Genomic DNA, 21,196 nt, shown 5'->3' with positions numbered 1-21,196 from the left:
CCCCTCCATGGGCAGCTATTCCGTCCAGTCTCCAGTCCTATCTTGAGTCTGCTGAGGGGGCAGCTCCCCCCTCCTCCCCATCATCATTGGGATACAACTGAATGGATATTTTTGCAGTTATGGGGCTTACAGCCCTCCCTGCTTGCGTGAGGTTTTAGGTCCTGTGCAAGCCAGTCTTTTCTGCCTTCTGGGTCTGTGTCTGAAATTCTGGATGTGGGAGGGGCAGAGGGCAATGCAGGCAGGCACCCAGGGCCTGCTGAAAGGGTAGCAGCTGTGAGCCCCGCTTTGCTGAAGTGCTTCCTTTCAACGCTCCCAGCAACTGGGAACAGTCTCTCTCCTGCATGTGCCCACCTTCATTCCCTTCTCCCCCATCTTTGCCTCCGATATCAGACACCCCTTTAGTCTCCTGAACACCTTTCTGCCCCTTCCCTACTAAAGGGAGGGGACCTTATACTCTCTGCCTTCTCCTTCTAACCCCTCGAGAGGCTGACAGTGACTTAGATTCCTGAGGAATGAACTCTGTGTCCTGAGCCAGATGATGAAACCCAGGCCCAGAGAGCATGTTGAATAAAAATGTGTCTTGAATCAAAGTGTAGCTTCCCATTAAGAACCCTCCTGAGCTTGGGAATGTCAAGGCCCAGCATGCTGGCAGAACAATGAAACAGCTCTAAACCTGGGACCCAGTGCAGAGTGGCCCATGTCACCCCATGTGTAGTCACATGGACACAGAGAGCAGAGGGCAGGGAAAGGGTGAGGGAGCCCTGCTGACAGCAAGCTATCTTTCTGGGCAGGATTTGGGCTTTTCAAGGGCATATGTCAGCACTTACAAAAGTAGCCCAAAGAGCAGACAGGTTGAGGATAGGAAAAAATGTTCCGGAAAGACAATGATCAGGAGGGAAATTAAAGACTTCATGCCAGAGAGCCTGGAGGCCAGACTGCCTATACAGCCATCCTGACTGAGGAGGCCAGACCCTTTTCTGATCATAGCCTGTCTGCCTGTTCCCTGCAAAGCCATGTGGCTGTACCTGGCGGCCCTCGTGGGCCTGTACTACCTCCTGCGCTGGTACCGGGAGAGGCAGGTGGTGAGTGACCTCCGAGACAAGTACGTCTTCATCACGGGCTGTGACTCGGGCTTCGGGAACCTGCTGGCCAGGCAGCTGGACCTGCGAGGCTTGAGGGTGCTGGCCGCATGTCTGACGGAGAAGGGGGCAGAGCAGCTGAGAGACCAGACATCAGACAGGCTAGAGACGGTGATCCTGGATGTCACCAAGACAGAAAGCATCTCTGCGGCCACCGAGTGGGTGAAGGAGCGTGTGGGTGACGGAGGTACTGCCCAGATTCCTGTTTGTGCCTCTTTGTTGCTTCTCTCTATGCAAGGGAGACCTTTTTTCTGCTAACTCGGAAGATTCCCAGGATGTTTTCCAGAACTTGAAGTCATAACTAGCTTTCTTTGCCTCACCCAGCTTATCAGAAGAGGGTCTTACTTCTCCACTGCCCCCCACCTTGAGACCTTGGAGCTCTGGAGTTTTGGGGAGAGGGTGCCCTGATGAAGATGTGCCCTCCCCGAATTCCTCCTCTCTCAGCAGAGGTTCTGGATTTCTTTTTTTTTTTTTTTAAGAATTTTTTAAATGTTTATTCATTCTTTGAGAGACAGAGCATGAGTGGGGGAGGGGCAGAGAGACAGGGAGACACAGAATTCGAAGCAGGCTCCAGGCTCTGAGCTGTCAGCATAGAGCCCGACGCGGGGCTCAAACTCACAAACCGTGAGATCATGACCTGAGCTGAAGTTGGATGCCCAACCGACTGAGTCACCCCGGCGCCCCGGTTCTGGATTTCTCGATGCTGAGTGACTAGGAAGACTCACTTTCTGGAGGAGGAGTTGAGACAGGGGACCCAGCCTGAATGCTTGCTCTGGTGGCTGGGGGCATTGCTGGAGCCAGGTCCTGTTCTCAGCACTTTAACAACACCTCATGGTATTCTATGAAATTGTTTCCTGCATTTTATTCATCATATTCAATATAAACGATGTCTTAGCAAACTTTTTTGTTGTGTTTTGTTCCGGAGCCTTGTGACGTCCTTGCCCCTCTGCCTGTCTGCCTTGCAGGAGGGAGCTCTCCTACTCTGGGGTGAAGGTGGCTGTGATTGAGCCCGGTTTCTTCAACACTGGAGTAACCAACTCTGAGAAGATTTCTAGGGCCATCCAGGAAGCATGGGATCAGGCCAGCCCAGAGGTCAAGGAGATCTATGGGGAGAAGTTTCTGGCATCTGGTGAGTGAGCTGTGGACTGGGGGGAAGGGAGACAAACCCTTGTGGGCAGCCTGAGCCCATCCCAGCTCCTCCTACAGACTGGGTCAGGCCTCCAGGCTCTGACTCAGCCCACACAGTGGGGACATTTAACTCGATCCCCATGGTCCCGTGTGGCCACCTGCTGACCTCAGGAAGAGCCAGGCTTGTTAGACCTAGGGGCCACGCTTTCCTCTAATGCCCTCATTATTTGGGGAGGAAACTGAAGCCAGAGAGGGAAGACATGCATGGATTCCGGACAAGCTGGCATTAGCCAGCTGGTTTTCAGGTGCTTACATTTCTAGTGTTTGTAGAGACCTCAGTTTCTGCGGAGCACATATTCCCAGGAGTAGAGCCAGAGGGGGCGTAGTGTGGAGAGTGTTCCTGTGGGAAGGAGTCGGGACACACTCCGATGACATCCCTGCGTCAGATCCTCACAGTGAAGGCACGGATGTGTCTCTGCATTTTTGCGTTCCCACTCCAGATAGTGGAAGCTGCCTACCTGTAGGCCTGGAAACAAGTTGCACAATTGGTACCTACTTCCTGTCCTTTCCAGCTCCCTTTTCCATCCCCTATGGCTCCCCTCTTCAGAAGATCCACACCCGGTGGAGAGAGGAAATGGGTGGGAGGGACGCGCCCACGGGAAGGCGGTCTCGCTGAGTTTCGGCAGGGCACCACCAGGGGGCGCGCGCCTCCGCTCCAGCGCGCGCTCGGTTACAGGTGCTGTCTGGGGAATCTGGCAGAGTTGCCCCTTTTCGGGGGCGTGCGTGGTGATCTCAGCGTCTGGACGTCCTGTGCAGGATCTCAGCGCAGAGATCCGCAGCAGCGAGTCTCCATTCCCCTGGCGCCCCTGCGGGGTTTCTCGTTCTGGGCCCCACAGCTCCCAGGTAAGTGAGTGGCACCCCAGCCTCTTTCTCTTACTATCCTCTCTGAACTTCCTGTGATTTCAGAGAAATGAATTCCGAAGCTCCTGGCACCGGTGACAGGCGGTCACGTTGTTTTGAGGCTTTACAAGAGTGAAGCAGCAGGTGCTGAGGGCTGGGAGATGTCTCTGCCACGTGGCCCCTTGAAAGTTGATGGTTGAAGGAATCTGTGGTTACTGAGAAAAAAAATCTCCAATTCCTTACAAGTAAAGAAACACGGCCTTATCCTTTAATGGGGTTTGGACATACGTGTCTCATTGGGTCGCTGAGAGTTTCCAGGGCTCCTTCCTTCCTCCTTGCCTTCTTCTCCACTGCCCTCGAGGAAGCCCTTGTTAGGAGGGTCCTGGAAGTGACCCCCAGGAAGCAGAAACAGGTGAGGCTCTGCAGGACCAGGCCTTGCCAGGCTGCCACCGCTTCCCGCCTTAAGAGATAAATGCTTTCAGGACTACAGTCACCTCTCTGCACATAACAGTTTCAACTAAAGGCTTAATCTGTACTCCTTTCTGTCCTTTTCACCTGCTGGGGGATACTTCTGCAGTTATGGGGCTTACAGCCCTCCCTGCTTGCGTGAGGTTTTAGGTCCTGTGCAAGCCAGCCTTTTCTGCCTTCCGAGTCTGTGTCTGAAATTCTGGATGTGGGAGGGGCAGAGGGCAATGCAGGCAGGCACCCAGGGCCTGCTGAAAGGGTAGCAGCTGTGAGCCCCGCTTTGCTGAAGTGCTTCCTTTCAACGCTCCCAGCAACTGGGAACAGTCTCTCTCCTGCATGTGCCCACCTTCATTCCCTTCTCCCCCAACTTTGCCTCCGATATCAGACACCCCTTTAGTCTCCTGAACACCTTTCTGCCCCAGAGAAATACTGTATCTGGAGGGAATCTATTCCTTAAACATTTTGCCTTCTCTGATCTCAGTGAGAGTGACAATGACTTAGTCTTCTCAGAAATGAATTCTGAATTCTTATCTGGCTCAGATAAGGAAACCCTGGTTCATAGCATAAGCTGGCAGCCAAGGTCACACAGCTGGTTGGTAGCAAACCTGGGTGTTGAAACCACATGCGTCTCGATTCGCAATGTATATATCTTCTTCGTAAGAATCTCCAGTAGGTCAGGGAGACCAGAGGTACAGCCTCGAACAGGAACAAAGTAAGAAGACAGTTCTGAACCATGAGATTTAGGACATAGGGGATTCCAGTGTGTGTGGGGGGGGGGGTTGGGGGGTATGTCTGAGGGAGTAGGTGGGCAGAGGAAAATGGGAGGAGTGGAAGGACCAGGAGAAGGTGACTGAGAAAAGTATCCTCATGTCAAAGGATTCTTTGTGAAATCCAATGGCATCCAGTAGAAACAGCATTAGTGTACCGAAGAGCATGCAAGTTGAGGCCGGAATCAAGAGTACTCACTAAAGGCAGTGACCAGGAAGAACTTGAGGACTCCATGTGAGACAGCCTGGCGGCTGGCCCGCTACTCACACCTTGTGTGTTCCTAAGTCATCCTGTCTGAACACCGGCTACACTCTTGTTTCATTTCAGCCTGTGTGTTCCCCACAAAGCCATGTGGCTGTACCTGGCGGCCCTCGTGGGCCTGTACTACCTCCTGCGCTGGTACCGGGAGAGGCAGGTGGTGAGCGACCTCCGAGACAAGTACGTCTTCATCACGGGCTGTGACTCGGGCTTCGGGAACCTGCTGGCCAGGCAGCTGGACCTGCGAGGCTTGAGGGTGCTGGCTGCGTGTCTGACGGAGAAGGGGGCAGAGCAGCTGAGAGACCAGACGTCAGACAGGCTGGAGACAGTGATCCTGGATGTCACCAAGACAGAGAGCATCTCTGCGGCCACCGAGTGGGTGAAGGAGCATGTGGGAGACAGAGGTACTGCCCAGATTCCTGTTTGTGCCTCTTTGTTGCTTCTCTCTATGCAAGGGAGACCTTTTTTCTGCTAACTGGGAAGATTCCCAGGATGTTTTGATTTTCAAAGCCTCAAGCTTTGGAGTTTCCTGAGCAGAAGGCCTGAGTGCCTGAGTCTGAGCCCAGGGTTAAATGAGCCCAGCCTGAGTTTAGGGCCAATAGTCTGAGGAGGTGTTAGGACACTGAGGTTTGCTACGGGGCAGCGTGGGGCTGAGCCAGGCTAGACCCAGGCTCCTGATCTCAGCAGATACACATTTTCTTGTTGGTTCCTTCCCAATGGGCCCTCTGCAGGGCTTTTAAGATCAGCCCCACTTAACTTATGAGGACACTGAGGCTTATGAGGGAGCTGAAGGGACTTTTGGTCAAATGTGGGTGAGGGGTCCTATTCTTCCCCCTCTATTATGCTGCCTGCCCTTTTCGGAAAAGAAGACATCATTGATGTCTTTTTTGTGATTAAAAATGTAAAACATGCTCCTTGTATACAACATAGAAGATGATAAAGATAAAAGGAGATTTTCCAAATGTCAGTTTCCGGAGTCAGTTACATAGTTATGTATCCTATGATCAGCATTTTCATTGTCAAATCCTTTTTTTTTCTTTTTTAAAAATACTTTTTAATGGTTTTGTGTGTTTGTGTGTGTGTGTGTGTGTGTGTTTTTAGAAAGAGAATGAGAACATGAGCCGGTGGGGGAGGGACAGAGAACCCCAAGCAGGCTCCACACTGTCAGCACAGAGCCCGATGCAGGGCTCGACCTCACAAATCGTGAGATGATGACCTCAGCTGAAATCAAGAGTCAGATGCTTAACTGACTGAGCCATCTGGGTGCACCTGGGCACACTCTTAACGAAGCTGGGCTTATTGCCCCTGGTATGCCAGGCACTGAGGAGCAGCAAGTTGAGAAGGAACATCCCTGCGGTCCAATAGCTCAGTGTGCGTGCAAACGCTGATGCCCCGTAGTCACTTCATTCTCACTTCCTCTCTTGCACCCTTTTCCTTTATAGATGTTGTTGATGTGGTAAAAAAAAAAAAAAAAAAAAAAGTGGATTGGAAAGTGACTTGGAACCACAGTCGTGTCTCACTCAGGCACACGGTGTTGCTCTCTCCCTACCCTGTAACCAGGACTCTGGGGCCTGGTGAATAATGCTGGCATCTCCATTCCCTCGGCACCCAATGAGTGGCTGACCAAGCAGGACTTCATGAAGATACTCGACGTGAACTTGTTGGGGTTGATAGAGGTGACCCTGAACCTGCTGCCCCTAGTGAGGAAGGCGAGGGGCCGCGTGGTCAACATCTCCAGCATCATGGGCCGGGTGTCCCTTCTGGGTGGGAGCTACTGCATCTCCAAGTATGGCGTCGAGGCCTTCTCCGACTCCCTCAGGTATTGGACTGGGACAGAGCCCATCCTTTCAGTCTTCCTGCTTCTGTGCTTCTGGGGGAGATTTTCCAGGGGGTTCAATCACTCACAACCTCAAAGGCTCTTCCTTCCAGATGCCTCTGTCTTGCTTCGTGCTAGGAATTCATTGGAAAGCACCTTCCCGTGTTCTGGGCATTGGGATGGGCCCCAGGCCTATACAGTTGGTTTCACCTATGGTTGCCCTGGAGGAGGGCCCACGGTTGGGAAATGCTTGAGGCAGAATTGGACCTGAGATCATTTGGCTACAGAGCTCATGTCCATAATTCCTATAATATTCAGCTTCAGGGGGCCCTCGACATGGAGGTCCAGCATTTGACTCAGTTCAACAAGATGCTTCTCGGCATTTCTGTGAGCGCACACAAATGTGTCTGAGGACAAGACGAGGTCCCTGACCTAAAATGTCTGACAGCTGAGAAAGGGACAAGAGAGACACAAATGCTGTGACCATCTATCACGATGGTTGTGACTAACTTAGCTAGCTGTGGTGGTGGTGGTGGTGGCCAGTGGAACAAGGGGAGAGTCTTAGAGAATGGCCTGACCTGAGGATTGAAGAAATGAACTTGTAAACCTGGCAAAGTAGGGTCAGAAGGCCTCCTGTATGAGGGAACGACTCGAGCCCAAGCCCAGGGTGAGTAATGGCTGACTGCCTATGCTGTGGGGTCCTCTAGGCTAGTGGACAAGGCCTGGTCAGGCAGAGGGGATGCTGGGCAGGTGGGCTCAAGGAGACACGGGGGCCCCGGACAGGCTGCAAACTTTCTTGCTATTGGCAGCAGGACCCCGTGGAAGGGATTTACTCAGGGGAGCAACGTGGTCAAATCAGCCTCTGGAGAACCCACTGGCCACAGGGCAGAGGTTGGCTCTGGGTGTCGGGGATCTGAGATGTAGGCAGAGATGTTCCTCAGAGGACAGAAGGCAGACGAGGGAGCAGGGTACAGGAGGTAAAATGGGCAAAGTCTGGAGATGGATTGGATGTGAAGGGAAATAGGAAAAGATGGCATGTAAGTGGTGCTTCACAGCAGAAGAGGTAGGATGTGAGCTAGCCAGCACGCGTGTGGACAGTACTGGAAAACATGTGCACACCTTATGCAGAGATACATCATCATTATTTTCTCCCCCTGGATGCTGCTCTTGGAACCTGTCCGAGCTTTTGAGTTTATCCCACCCCAATCCCAAGTTGGGTGTATATCGGGTTTGTTTGTTGTGTTTTGTCCCCGAGCCTTCTGACGTCCTTGCCCCTCTGCCTGTCTGTCTTGCAGGAGGGAGCTCTCCTACTTTGGGGTGAAGGTGGCTGTGATTGAGCCTGGTTTCTTCAACACTGGAGTAACCAACTCTGAGAAGATTTCTAGGGCCATCCAGGAAGCATGGGATCAGGCCAGCCCAGAGGTCAAGGAGATCTATGGGGAGAAGTTTCTGGCATCTGGTGAGTGAGCTGTGGACTGGGGGGAAGGGAGACAAACCCTTGTGGGCAGCCTGAGCCCATCCCAGCTCCTCCTACAGACTGGGTCAGGCCTCCAGGCTCTGACTCAGCCCACACAGTGGGGACATTTAATTCGATCCCCATGGTCCCGTGTGGCCACCTGCTGACCTCAGGAAGAGCCAGGCTTGTTAGACCTAGGGGCCACGCTTTCCTCTAATGCCCTCATTTGGGGAGGAAACTGAAGCCAGAGAGGGAAGATATGCATGGATTCCGGACAAGCTGGCATTAGCCAGCTGGTTTTCAGGTGCTTACATTTCTAGTGTTTGTAGAGACCTCAGTTTCTGCGGAGCACATATTCCCAGGAGTAGAGCCAGAGGGGGCGTAGTGTGGAGAGTGTTCCTGTGGGAAGGAGTCAGGACACACTCCGATGAAATCCATGGATTCAACCTGGAGATGAGTGGGGAGAGGTGGGGTGCTTTTAGAAACTTCTCTCAAGTTGATCCCAAAGCAAGATTAAAACGTGACGATATGTTGTTCCCTTTGGACAGTCAAGAAATCAGTGAAAAAGTTGAAGTCAACATGTTGCAACAATCTGTACTTGGTGACAAACTGCGTGGAACATGCCCTAACAGCCTGCCACCCCCGCACTCGATACTCATCTGGCTGGGATGCCAAGCTCCTCTACCTCCCCATGAGTTACATGCCTACCTTACTGGTGGATGCCATGATCTACTGGATGGCTCAAAGACCCATCAAGGCTCTGTAACCCCAGACTGGGGTGCATGGTAGGAGGGAGCTGGGTACTGTGTGAGGGTGGGAATCCCTCAGGGGGAGGGAAATACAGTGGAGCGAGGGGGTTCTTGTGTCACCAGGGGCACCCATCTCAGCTTCCTCCTCGCCTCCTCCCCAGACTTCCCTGGACATTAGCACTCTAGGAATATTAGGAGGAAAGTCACAAGTTTTGTGATTGAGGAACAGGGACCCAATAGCACACAACCATACCCTGTTCCTTGAATGACCTCTCAAGGCTTGGAGTCTTTTGGCCCTCCTGCCACTTGAGGAATCCATTCTTGGCAGCGTGTTAGCGGCAGGGAGGGGCTCAGCCCCCTCCTGCTCTGCTTCTGTCCCCGTACTCAAGGTGTCCCTTGCTTCTGTCCAGTGTCCCCCTCCTACAGGATGGACATGGCCTGGGGGAGTTAATGCCCCTTTCCACTGAAGATACCTCTGACAGGGATGGAGATGTGGATGGCAACCACCAGCCTGACCCATCAACCTGAGGTGCCAATTCACAGACCCTGGCTGAAAGGACATGTCTGTAATTGGAATCATGACAGAGGATACAGAAACAAACCAGTTGTTGAGTTGTCTTGAAACCTTGATGTCCATTGATTATTTTTGCCTTAAAATAAAAATTGATAAGTTTACCTAGATCCAGTGATTGGAACTGTGGCCTTGGGGAGTGGTGGGATATGAATCCATAAGAGAAGGAGTCAGGTGCCTTCATGGAGATCATGGGGGTGGGATTTTAAGAGGGGAGTTGGATCACTCTTCTTTCCAAAGAAGTGGGGTGGGAGGCTGTTTCTTTTCCAGGATTTTTCAAGTAACACGGTGTCACAGGAAGACCCAAGGATGGATAGATAAAGAGAAGTTGCTGAGGCACTGGCAGACTCCAGTCCCTTTCCTGGGGACATCAGCCTCTCCCTTCAACAGTAACCTCTCTGCAGCCCTCTTTGTCCCCTCTTTTAGAGTTATGCCCCCCATCTGCAGCCATCCCCAGGTTCCCCAGCCCAGATCCCCTTTCTCACATCCTATGGTAGAGGACAGTAAGAGTCACTTCTGGACCCCAGTCTGTTGTTTTCTGCTAACCTTTGTTGAGCACCTACTATATACTGGGCAGGGGTTCCCTTAATTACCCAGCATTTCCCGAGACCACAACTCTCTACATCTCCACTGTTCTGATGATGTTCTGAGTATGAACTGAACAGAGAACGCATTGTACAAAGTGATGTAGATTCCTGGGATGAGGACAAATTGGTGCTGGGAGCTGCCTCATCAGGTACCTTAATTTTCTTCCCTCAGTTTCAGACTGAGGCTATGGAGACCTTAGGGGGACCTGATACTGTAGAATATCAGTGTTCTTGGTGAAAACAGAAAGCGAGGTCAGATGTGGCAGTGTCATTCATTCTCACCCTGTAGTAGGGGCTGGGGATGGCCTGGAGGAGCTGAAGGCCCCTCTCTGCTGAGGATACTAGTGAACAGACATTTGGGTGGAGTTCAACCACCAGCCTGACCTGTCAGCCTCAGGTGCCCACACAGCAGGGAGACCTGTCATCTGAGAATGGGGCATTTCTAGCCCTAGGGAAAGAACCCTTCTGTGTGGTCCTGCAGCCCTCCACTGCGTGACCTGCTTTTTTGGGTGTTGGGAGTTTGAACCCAGGAGAGCATTTCCTTGACCATCAGTCAGCAGAGAGGCCCATGCGATGGTGGGTCAGGCCCGGTCCTGTGTTGGAGCAGTTCCAAGTCATCCCTTTCTAAATCCATAGACAATCCCTGGATGTCACCTGTCTTCTCAAGGATTGGGATACCCCTGGGGCTCTTCAGCCCTTGAGTGACCTTGTCTGGCTTCCCCTAGCCAAAATTTCCCTGTTCATTTACCCAGAGGGCAGAGTTAGGAGGTGCCTCCCAGACTGAGTGTATGTGTTGTGCCTTGGGCTTGGTATGCCATAGTTGGGGTCTGCCTCCACTGCTTCCCACCTCTGTCCCACACGGGGTTTGGATCAGCACCTCAGGGGTGTGTCCTTGATCTTACCTCTCACTCCTACCACCCTTGTTATAGAATAACCAACCTCTCTGGTCTTTCTTGAGGTGACACCTGCTTTATTTGATTCTGGAGCTTACCAACCTTGGTAGATAGCACACAGCATAGAGATGCATCCTTGTCTCTTCACCCTAGGAAATTTGTGGCCCCATTTCTTTCAGACTCTTTGAACAGGGAAGGTGTGGGTGGCTGGCCGCCAGTCCCTCGGGATGAGTTGGTGACTAGGCTCATCTTGGGGAATGGTGACTCTAGAGGTTTATTCAAGAGCCACCATAGACCCCAACATCCTTCTGTCCCTGAATCTTAGGCTCCTCTGTCTCATCTCCTTATTTCTTCTTCTTTACCAGCTTCCCTCCTAACTTTTGTGAGTTCTTTGCCCCATTTCCTGGAATTTCTCCCTCCCCTCCAAGTCCTGACCTTGAGACTTTTCCAAGTCTCTTATTCCAGTCTTCTTCTTGGAGCCAAGGAGTTGGTCCCAGGCCATTCCTGCAGCTTCCCAGGGAACTCATGACCTGCCCTTATCATCTGGCTGGACCTCATCTCAATGATGTTCATGTCAGAACTCTCTCGTCTCCTGCCTCTGAATTCTCTTGCCACTTGTGGTTCTACCCATTATCAGCCCCAGTATATTAAAATCCCCCTAACTCCTGGTCTCCCCTACCTCTGTACATCCAATTAGCCACTGTGTCAGTTGCCTTCATAATCCCTTCCTTCCACTATCCCCTCTGGGCTTCTCAGATTACTAGATCCCCTAGTGTGTGCTTAGCCCTCGAGGTAGAAAGAAATGCCCAAGGGGGCCCAGCCCTGGGGGAGCTGATGTGTCTTCTGCCATTAACTTTGTCCATTTATCCGGTCACCAAGTGAGGGTGAGAGCTGGGTCTGCCTGGAATGCAGTGGGGGCTCCTCATTGGTGACCTGAGTATCACCTCCCAAGACCCAGGCCCGGAGCCCCTCCATCTTTCTGCTTTCAGAAACAGCCTCCCTGGCCATCCATAAGAGACTCTTAAATACAGAGAACAAGTTGAGGGTTCCTGGAGGGCTGGTGGGGGGGGGGGATGGGCTAGATGGGTGATGGGCATTAAGGAGGGCATTTGTTGAGATGAGCACTGGGTGTTATATGTAAATGATGAATCATTGGGTTCTACTCTGGAAACCAAGACTATACTGTCTGTTAACTAATTTGAATTAAAAAAAAAAAAAAGAAATTAAAAAGAAGAAAAGCAGCCTTCCTGCAGAAGGGATCTGCTGCCTCTGGCCTCAGTGGAATCACATCCACCCTGGGGAAAACCTTTTGTTTTTCTTAATCTCTCATAATGGAGATTCACCTAAGGGCAGAGAATTGCAAAGAGCCAGTAACTTGAAACTCATTTCTTTTGGGACTTGGGGGGCACAAAGCCAATTCTGTTTGTTTTACATTAGTGAATTTGTCTTAATTTTTTTGCCTGAAAATAAAAATTAAGTTTATTTACATGTCTGAACTCATGACAAATGATTTTGATCCCTGGGCCAGAGGTGGGAGATTCCCAGGGATACTCTCTGGGCTGAGTCCTCCTTTCTCACCTGGCCTGCTCAGACCACCCAGGTGAGCCACCTCTCAGCATCAGCATCACCAATGGGGTCTTTCCTATCCTTGGCAGCTTCACCTATCAGGGCTGGGGGAGAGCGAGAGGCAGCCACCAGTACTGTCTGAGATCACAAGGCTTCAGGTTGGACTTGAATTTCTTGCATCTAGGCTAATTGGTATGGTGATGCATCCACCTATAGAAATTATAAAGTGGCTCATCCAGGAGCCCTGTGTCTGTTGCCAGTGGAAGAAAGCTCTTCTCAGTGGCTTTCAGCAGACTGCCAGCTGGGGCTCAGAAGACCAGCCTCTCCAGCTGTCTCCTGAGCCCAATACTTCTTGGCCACCAGCATCCTCTTGCCCTATGGCAGCTATCACGGATCTCTCCTTTATGTATCGATGGTTCAAGAACTGCAATCTGGTCCGCAACCTCTCAGACAAGTATGTCTTCATCACAGGCTGTGACTCGGGCTTCGGGAACCTGCTGGCCAGGCAGCTGGTTGATCGGGGCATGCGGGTGCTGGCTGCTTGCTTCACTGAGGAAGGGGCCCAGAAGCTTCAGCAGGATACCTCTTACCGACTGCAGACCACCCTATTGGATGTCACCAAGACTGAGAGTATAAAGGCAGCGGCCCAGTGGGTGAGGGACCAAGTGGGTGAGCAAGGTGGGGCAAATTGCATTCTTTGGCCTTCTTAGTTTATTCTTCTGTCTTTCTCCTCTAGGCATCTGACAGTGATCAGGGACAGTGTTGTTCAGATGTAGTAGGAGAGGTGATGTAGAGAAAGGGGCTGGGGCTTTGGCTCAGTGGGTTTGGAAACTGTTGCTTAGTTTGGTCTGTTCACACAAAAGGGGTGATTTCCCAAGGAAGTTTTTTTCTGCTAGAGACTCAGAGGGATGGGGGAAGGTTGCCAGAGGATGTGGGAGAGGGAAGACTTGTTCTGTATGTCCAAACCTCTAAAGATGGGAGTTGCCTCTCTGGGACTTAGGTAGTCCTAACCATCAGTTCCAACTGAAATGTGAGCACCTTTCTTACTGGGAGTGGGCTGGGGAGAGGGAAGACGGGACAGGAGGTTGGACTCCCTGAGCAGGGACATTTGCTCTCCTTGATTGTGTCAAACTGGAAGGCAGGGGAGACAGAGATCTGTCCTCTTCCTTCACATCATGGTGGGTATTGGGTTGACCTCAAGGTAAGTGATGACATCAGAGTGACCGCTCCTATTGGGAAAGGAGGCCGTGGGCTGGCTGGGCTGGCCCAGGACTACATGCAAACCTGCCCGGGAAGCTTTCTGCATGCAGGGCATGGGCACAGGAGCAGGAGAAACAGGCTGGCTCTGTTGTGGAACAGCAGCCTGGAGGAAGTCCTGGCTCCTAAGGGAACTGGTCTGGGGGCCGGAGAGCCCTGGGGCCCAGGAGGGGCCAAACAGTAACTCTCTGCTTGATTTTTCTCCTTAGCATTTACCACTAATATTCCATATATTTTACTTATTTTTCTTATTCATTGTTTGTTTCCCCCGCTAGAATAAAGGTTCCTAGGATGGGGCGGGGGGCAGGGCTTTTTGCCTCTTTTCTTTTATAGATCCTTAGTACAGAATAGTGTCTGGCATCTAGTACGGTGCTCAATAAATTTTTGTTGAATGAACTAATTAATGAATAATTCAGCGAGAGTCAGTCTCTTTTCTCAATAGGCTGCCTTGCCCTACATTTAGCTGTGAGCCACTTGTGTTAATGAGTCACTGGGTATATTAGTTTCCTGTTGCTGTCCTAACAAATTAACACAAAAATGTAGTGGCTTAAAACAACACAAATTTATTATCTTAAAGTTCTGGAGGTCAGAAGTCCAAAATGGGTCTCACTGAGCTAAAATCAAGGTATCAACAGAGCAGTGTTCATTCTGGAGGCTCTAGGAGAGGATTCATTTCATTGCCTCTCCCAGCTTCTAGAGGTTGCCTGCATTTCTTAGCTCATGACCCTCTTCCTCTATCTTCAAGACCAACAACGTGGGGCCAAGTCCTTTTCACACTTCTGTCTCTCTGGTTGTCTTTCGTCTCCTTCTTCCACTTAAAAAAATCCCTGTGATTATATTGGGTTTAGCAGGCTGATCCAGGATAATCACCCCATTTTAAGGTCAGTTGATAAGCAATTTGAATTCCATCTGCTATCTTCATTCCTTCTTCCCGTGTAATCCCCCGTATTAATAGGTTCCAGGGATTTGTACAGTGACTATTTGGGGAGCCATTTTCTGCCTACTCCATTGGGCAACATTCTTGGTCTAAGAAGTACTAGGAAAGCGGCGGGGCGGGGGGCAGGGGTTTTGGCAAACTTTCTTGTGGCCCCTGAGAGTCCCTGACACAGCCCTAAAGCTATTCACACTGCTCTGATGGTTCTCTAGTTGCTCTTTACAGGAAAAAAAAAAAAAAAAAAGAAGGCTGTCCTGGTTTGCCAGCAGGCAGAGCTGTCTACCAGGATGATCACAGGTAGTGGAGAGTGTGTGTCCCTTTTCCATGGACAGCACCTGGGTTTTATAGTCTTTGGGTCTCAGGAGCCTCATTTCCTCCTCTGTAAGACAAGAGAGCCTCCTCTGGCTGGGGAGGTTTGAGTCCTGCCAGCCAACTGGTCTCCTGGGGTCTCGTTAATTGAGGGAAGGCAGGAAGATACAGTAGGGACATGGCTTGTGTGTGGATCCCAGGCATAGGAGGAGGGTGGACCAAGAGTGGTGTTTACATCCTGACAAGTTATTGGAAGAGAGTGCAGTTGTGCTGGGAGGAGTATCTTGGGGCTGCAGGAGTCAAGGTGGGCTGGGAGGATGAGGGGAGGGGAAGGGAAGGCAAGGCACCTGAGCAGTGGGGTTTTTGGAATCTTTGATACCAAAGGTGTCAAGGTGGAAGGTGTCCTTAGGAATCGTTTTAAGGACTTTTCCAATGTGTTTTTAGAATCAAACCTCCTCCTCCAAGTGGAATTTCACTTGGAAGCTTGACATGTAAAACAAATGGAAGTTGAGACTCCCCTGCATCTCCTGAGCCGGTTCTGGGGTTCAGCCTGGAAGGGTCTCAGGATTGCAAACCCCAGGCTGGAAGCAACTGTCCTGGCCAGTTGATAAAGGACCTGAGGCCCAGAGAGAGGAAGTGACTTGTCCAAGGCTGAAGGTAGAAATAGAACTGGAACTTAAGGATCTTCAGGTGTGGGTTCTTGCAGAGTTGAATGACAATACTTAGCATTATTTCTCTCCACTTGTACCAACTCAACTCAAATTAAATGTTTGAAAGAGAGCCCTTATTACATTTTTTTCATCATTGTTTTATTTAAATGTGTTACACATTTATGAATATTATTTATTTCCTCTCTGGTTTGTGAGTTCCTTGAGGGACAAGATCTATCTTGTTCATTTTACATCCCCAGCACCTTCCTCTGTAACTGACAGAGAATAGATATATGAGTAGATAAATGGATGAATGTGTGAATGGATGAACTCATTTTAATAATGTGTGAAATGGAGTCGGTTTCTTACATTTAGGTGGATAGAGAGGAGGAAGCATGATAAGGGCAAGACTTCAACCATTAATTCATTGGTATGAAAATTATCTCTCTCTTCCCAGAGCTAATAGCTTAGGTGCTATTAGCTAAAGCCTGGATTGTAGCTGGTACAGGGTTCTAGCTAGCACAGTGACAGTCTGTGTGAATCATAAAAAGTGCCCCTTTGGGGAAAACTAATTAGTAAAAGGCATATCTTCCTTTGGGCTGTCATAGCTCCCCATCACATGCCACCAGCCTGCCTTCTTGTGCCTTGTGCACCTGCTCAACCATCCTCAGAAGCCCTGGGCTGGTGGGTGGTGGACACTGATGATTTTCCAGAGATGCTAATGATTTCTGTGTGGTTCTCTCTCCCTCCATCACGCCCCCAGGCCTCTGGGCCCTGGTGAACAATGCAGGTGTAGGCCTGCCCAGTGGGCCCAATGAATGGCTGACGAAGGAGGACTTTGTGAAGGTGATCAATGTGAACCTGGTGGGACTGATCGAAGTGACCCTCCACATGCTGCCCATGGTCAAAAAAGCCCGGGGCAGGGTCATCAACATGTCCAGCTCTGGTGGTCGCGTGGCTATCATCGGTGGTGGCTACTGCGTCTCCAAGTTTGGCGTCGAGGCCTTCTCTGACAGCATCAGGTGACTGGGCCCTGGTGCCAAACCACTCTGGGTCGGAGTCCTGGGGATTTCACCTCAGGAAGAGAGAGCTGGGGAGGGCAGCATGTGGGCAAGGGAGTTCTGGAGGGAGGGAGCTAACACAGTAGCAGGAAGAGGGCTAGTCCTCAGGGAGCCTTCCCCAAGGATCAGGAGAAGGGATGAGGAGAAGAGGTAGGGTGGTGATAGGAGGCTGTCTTCCTGTATTCCCTTCAGCTGTCTCAAAGTAAGTAAAACTATGTTTGGGCCTATGAGGGTAGAAAGGAGAGTATTTGATGCAGACAGAGAGGTCTGGAGGCAGATATGCTCATGGGAGACTCTCAAAGGAGGATTCAGGCCTTACCCAGACCCCCTCACTCCTTTGCCACGTGGGTGTTGAGTATGAGGCTGAGTGGGTGAACCTGGTAGGAGGCAGGGCTTTGGTCTAGATTTCTCTGTTGACTTCCTTCCTGCTGGGTTTGCTAATGCAAACTGCTTGGGCAAGGGCTGAGGCCCTGATTTGCATGAAGGCAATGCCTGGCCTGGCACAGGGGTGGAGGGAAGCACCTCCAGGTTTCCGGGGAAATAAGCCCCTGTAGAGGGATCAGAAGTGACTGTGCCTGATGATCCTTTGTCATCGTAGTGCCCCAGACTGAGTCCAACTCTTCTTTCCCAGGCGTGAGCTCCACTACTTTGGGGTGAAAGTCAGCATCATTGAGCCGGGGAACTATCGAACATCCATCCTGGGCAAGGAAGGCATGGTTTCCCGCATGCGAAAGCTGTGGGAGCGGTTGCCTCAGGAGACCCGGGACAGTTACGGAGAGGACTACTTCCACATCTGTGAGTTCTCTGGGAGGGAGACGAGTCTCTGAGAGGAACAGCGAGATCTTGGTGATCACTGACTCGTTTCATTTCACAGATAATGGGATGGAGGCTCAGAGGGGTTAAGGACCCAAAGTCACACAACTAGTGGCAGGCTGGGATTTGAGAATAGAAGCCAAGGGCACAACTGCTCAGAACAATAGCCTTTGCGGGGAGAGTGGTGGTAGGGGAGATGCTGCCCAGGGACGTTCCCCACTCCTGGCATCTGCCTCCTGACATATTATTAGGCAGGTGCACAGGTGAAAATGTACTGACATGAGTACAGAGAAGTTAAGAGCACAGCTGCTTCACTATAGTAGTTTTCTCTCTAGGAAACACAAAGGGGGTTCATTGGAGTTGGAGGTGAGGGTACTTAAACCACACTGTCCCACCCTCATCAACTGCTCACCAAGTTCTTGCATGGAGAGGTGAATTCTCTGTCTCCCTAGACCATCCCCAAATTTGGACCAGCTATTTCTCCTTTTGTTTTCAAGTTTTAATCCCTTATTGGGATGCCTGACTCTCAGGCACCATTTCCTTCTGGAGTTCTTGGGGTTCTCGTTGAAGTATGAGTCCCAGTGACCCGCCCCCATCCCAGAGTCCTGGGGCAAAGTTGTACATCAGGGCCGGTAAGTGTACCATGAGGTTTGTCTGTTTGTGTTGTGAGCCTTGGCAGACTTGGACCACTCAGATGCCTCACACCCATCTTCATACCCATGTACGCAATGCTAACAGAACAGCCCCTCACATTTGTTAGAGACTTACAATGTATCTACCTGTGCCTTAGATAATTTGAGCCCCATAATGGCCTAATGACCAAGGCAAGGGCAGTGTTACAATTTTTTTTTTAAGTACTCTCCACACCTAATGTGGAGTTTGAACTTACAACCCCAAGATCAAAAGTCGTGTGTTCCACCAGCTGTGCCAGCCAGTCATCCCAGCGTTACTATTTTTTAATAACATTTTCTTTCTTGCATGACTTTGTAGAAAATATGGTAATTCTGAGACCTTTGTAGGAGAAAAAAAAAGAAAACAAAACAAAACAAAAAAAGCCTCCAGTGACTAGGAATCCCACAAGCCAGAGAGTAATTTTACTTATTTTCTTCCAATTTTTCTCATGCACTTATATACACTTGCTTTCTTTTCTGTCCTGCTTCACTGTCTACCCTGCTATTATTCATCTTTATTATTCTTTAGAGCAGGTATTATTATTCCCATTTTATAGATGATGGAAGTTTCAGCTCAAAGTCACACAACCAGTAAGTGGCAAAACTGGGCACAGTTCTTCTGATTGCTAGTAGGAATTCAACACACAGTTTTTGAATTCGGGAAGAGAAATAGGATTATTTACAGGGTGTTCATGTAAGGGACAACCTGGAGGGTTTGGTAGATCTGCCTGAAATGTTGGATCTGATGGAAAGGAAGCTTGGATAGAATTCAGAAGAAACCATCTTTTGTGAAGAGCAACAGAGCCTTTGATTTCTGCCCCCTCTTGTACCCTCAGATACTGAGAAGTTAAAAAACATGATGCAGTTGGCAGAGCCAAGGATCAGAGAAGTCACCGACAGCATGGAGCACGCCATTGTTTCCCGGAGCCCCCGTATCCGCTACAACCCTGGCCTGGATGCCAAACTCCTCTACGTGCCATTGGCTAAATTGCCCACTCCTGTGACAGATTTCATCCTGAGCCGGTACCTTCCCAGGCCAGCAGACAGTGTCTGAGCTGGGGAAGTCCAGGTGGTTAGTGGAGTGTGGAGGAGGGAGGGGTATGGCAGAAGGAACTGCAGGGTCACAAGAGGTGGTGTTAGGCAATCGGGGTTCACTTTGCTTGGCTGACACCCACTGCCAGGGAAATACTGGATAACTTCTAGCAGAAGACAAGTGCCTCTTCCCACTCACTGGGGCCCCACAGAAAGCTGCAGGTGCAAAGACCTGAAGCATGGCCCCAAGAACATCTGTCACCCATTAAGGATATGGCTTTTTCTGGACCTGGAAATGTCAAGGGGAGGAAAACAAGCTCCTGCGGAATCATGAGACTCTCTCAGTTATCACCACCGCTGCGAAATATTGCAGGATAATCAAGCTCATGGAAGCATCTCAACCACTTTCCTATTGATCTCTCAATATGCATTAGCTTCATTCCCACAACCCATTATTTGAAGTATGTACTAGGGCAGACAGGGCGTGCAAGATTATATCAGGTAAAAGTTTATATTTTCTCTATACATTTATCTGTTCATTGGTGATTGGGATTCACATAAAATAACATTCATTTATTTAATCATCATTGGTTAATTTTTCAAATATTTATTGTATGCCTATAAGATACCAGGCACTATGTAGGTGCTGGAAGGATGTAGAGATGATTAAATCATGGTCTTGGTTTTTTATTGTTTTGTGGCTTTGTGTTTTAGCACAATATCTAGTAGCAGAGATGGGACAACCAGTGATAGAAGAAACAGAAACCAGAAAATTATTATTTTTTTTATAAAGAGTATGTGAGTATGAATGGGGAAGAGGCAGAGAGAAAGAGAGAATCACAAGAAGTTCCATGCTCAGCACAGAGCCCAGGGCAGGGCTCTATCCCACTACCCTGGAATCATGACCTGAACCAAAATCAAGAGTTGGATGCTCAACCCACCACCCAGGCGCCCCCAGAAAATCAAATTTTTAGAACTGTGAGGAACCTGAGAGGTCATCTAATTCAGTAGTTCCCAAACTGTACATTGTAATCACCTGGTTAATTAAAAATACAGACTCCTGGCCTCAATGTTAGAAAATCTGATTTAGTAGCTTGGGATGGGGCCCAGAAATCTGTGTTTGTAACAAGGTAATGATTCCAATGTCTTTGGCACTTGGGAACCACAGACGGCTCCACAGCAGTATTGAACACTCAGAAGAAGTGACCTGCCCAAGGCCTCCCAGCATGGTGGCCAAGACAAAACTCAGGTGTTCAGATTCCCAAAGTAGAGTTATAGTTTTGAAGAATACATTTTGACATTAGTTACATTGTCAAGCCATGAAACTAAATTAAAAAAAAAACAACACCTTGAACTTCAAAGCATTTGTGCAGTTCTATTGAAAAGATTTCTTTGATCTTGAGGCAGGGTCATGTAATAAAGGTCAAATGTGAATTTTTTTAATTAAAATGTCTCTTTTAATTATTTATTTATTTTTTTAATGTTTATTTATTTTTGAGACAGAGACAGAGCACAGTCGGGGAGGGGCAGAGAAAGAGGGACAGAGAATCTGAAGCAGGCTCCAGGCTCTGAGCTGTCAGCACAGAACCGGATGCGGGGCTCGAACTCACAAATGGTGAGATCATGGCCTGAGCCAGTCAGATGCTTAACCGACTGAGCCACCAAGCACCCCTAAAATTAAAATGTCTTTAATTTGTGCCTCTTCAACATCTGACTGAACTTGAAAATAACAAAATGAAAACTTAATTATCTCTGCAAAGACCCCTTTTCTAGGTGCCCCTTCCTGAAGTTTTAAATTGGCTTTTCTTTCCTTATTCACTTATTCAGCCTCTTAATCAAATTATCTTCACATGTTTTTGTTTTGTTTTGATATTTTTCTTTTTTTTATGTTTATTTATTTATTTTTGAGGAGAGCACAAGCAGGGGAGGGACAGAGAGGGAGAGGGAGACAGAGAATCCCAAGCAGGTTTCATGCTGTCAGTGCAGAGCCTGATGCAGGGCTCAAACTCACCTCGAGATCTTGATCTGAGCCAAAATCAAGAGTTGGATGCTTAACCAACTGAGCCACCCAGGTGCCCCACGTTTTGATTGGATTTTAAGTAGGGAAGTAATGTGATCTGATTTAAATTTTGGAAGGGGGCTCTGTGGAGACTTAAATGAGGGGGCAGTGGTG

The 21,196-nt window shown here is 49.6% G+C and overlaps 2 protein-coding genes across 6 annotated transcripts; both read left to right on the top strand.

Moving 5' to 3' along the window:
- The first annotated feature begins 988 nt into the window (after window positions 1-988).
- Window positions 989-9,360, top strand: RDH16 (retinol dehydrogenase 16). Of its 5 annotated transcripts, none has more exons than XM_043564513.1 (6): window positions 2,124-2,268; window positions 4,728-5,062; window positions 6,219-6,477; window positions 7,770-7,933; window positions 8,479-8,715; window positions 9,090-9,360. In XM_043564513.1, the coding sequence occupies exons 1-5, from the start codon at window positions 2,210-2,212 to the stop codon at window positions 8,694-8,696; spliced, it is 1,035 nt and encodes a 344-aa protein (XP_043420448.1). In that variant the 5' UTR covers window positions 2,124-2,209; the 3' UTR covers window positions 8,697-8,715; window positions 9,090-9,360. The 5 variants fall into 5 exon arrangements, with proteins under 5 accessions (XP_043420451.1, XP_043420448.1, XP_043420452.1 ...); XM_043564515.1 differs by lacking the exon at window positions 2,124-2,268 and adding an exon at window positions 3,062-3,170; XM_043564512.1 differs by lacking the exon at window positions 2,124-2,268 and adding an exon at window positions 4,250-4,344.
- Window positions 9,361-12,534: 3,174 nt separating this feature from the next.
- On the top strand, window positions 12,535-19,713 carry SDR9C7 (short chain dehydrogenase/reductase family 9C member 7). Its single transcript, XM_043564511.1, has 4 exons — window positions 12,535-12,974; window positions 16,210-16,468; window positions 17,139-17,302; window positions 18,828-19,713. Exons 1-4 carry the CDS (start codon window positions 12,674-12,676, stop codon window positions 19,043-19,045), a joined length of 942 nt encoding a protein of 313 aa, XP_043420446.1. The 5' UTR covers window positions 12,535-12,673; the 3' UTR covers window positions 19,046-19,713.
- Window positions 19,714-21,196: the final 1,483 nt, after the last annotated feature.

The sequence above is a fragment of the Prionailurus bengalensis genome, chromosome B4 (genome assembly GCF_016509475.1).
Source record: "Prionailurus bengalensis isolate Pbe53 chromosome B4, Fcat_Pben_1.1_paternal_pri, whole genome shotgun sequence".
Classification (NCBI taxonomy): domain Eukaryota; kingdom Metazoa; phylum Chordata; class Mammalia; order Carnivora; family Felidae; genus Prionailurus; species Prionailurus bengalensis.
Note: the sequence above shows the minus strand (reverse complement) of the source record. Positions and strands in the feature narration are given on the sequence as shown.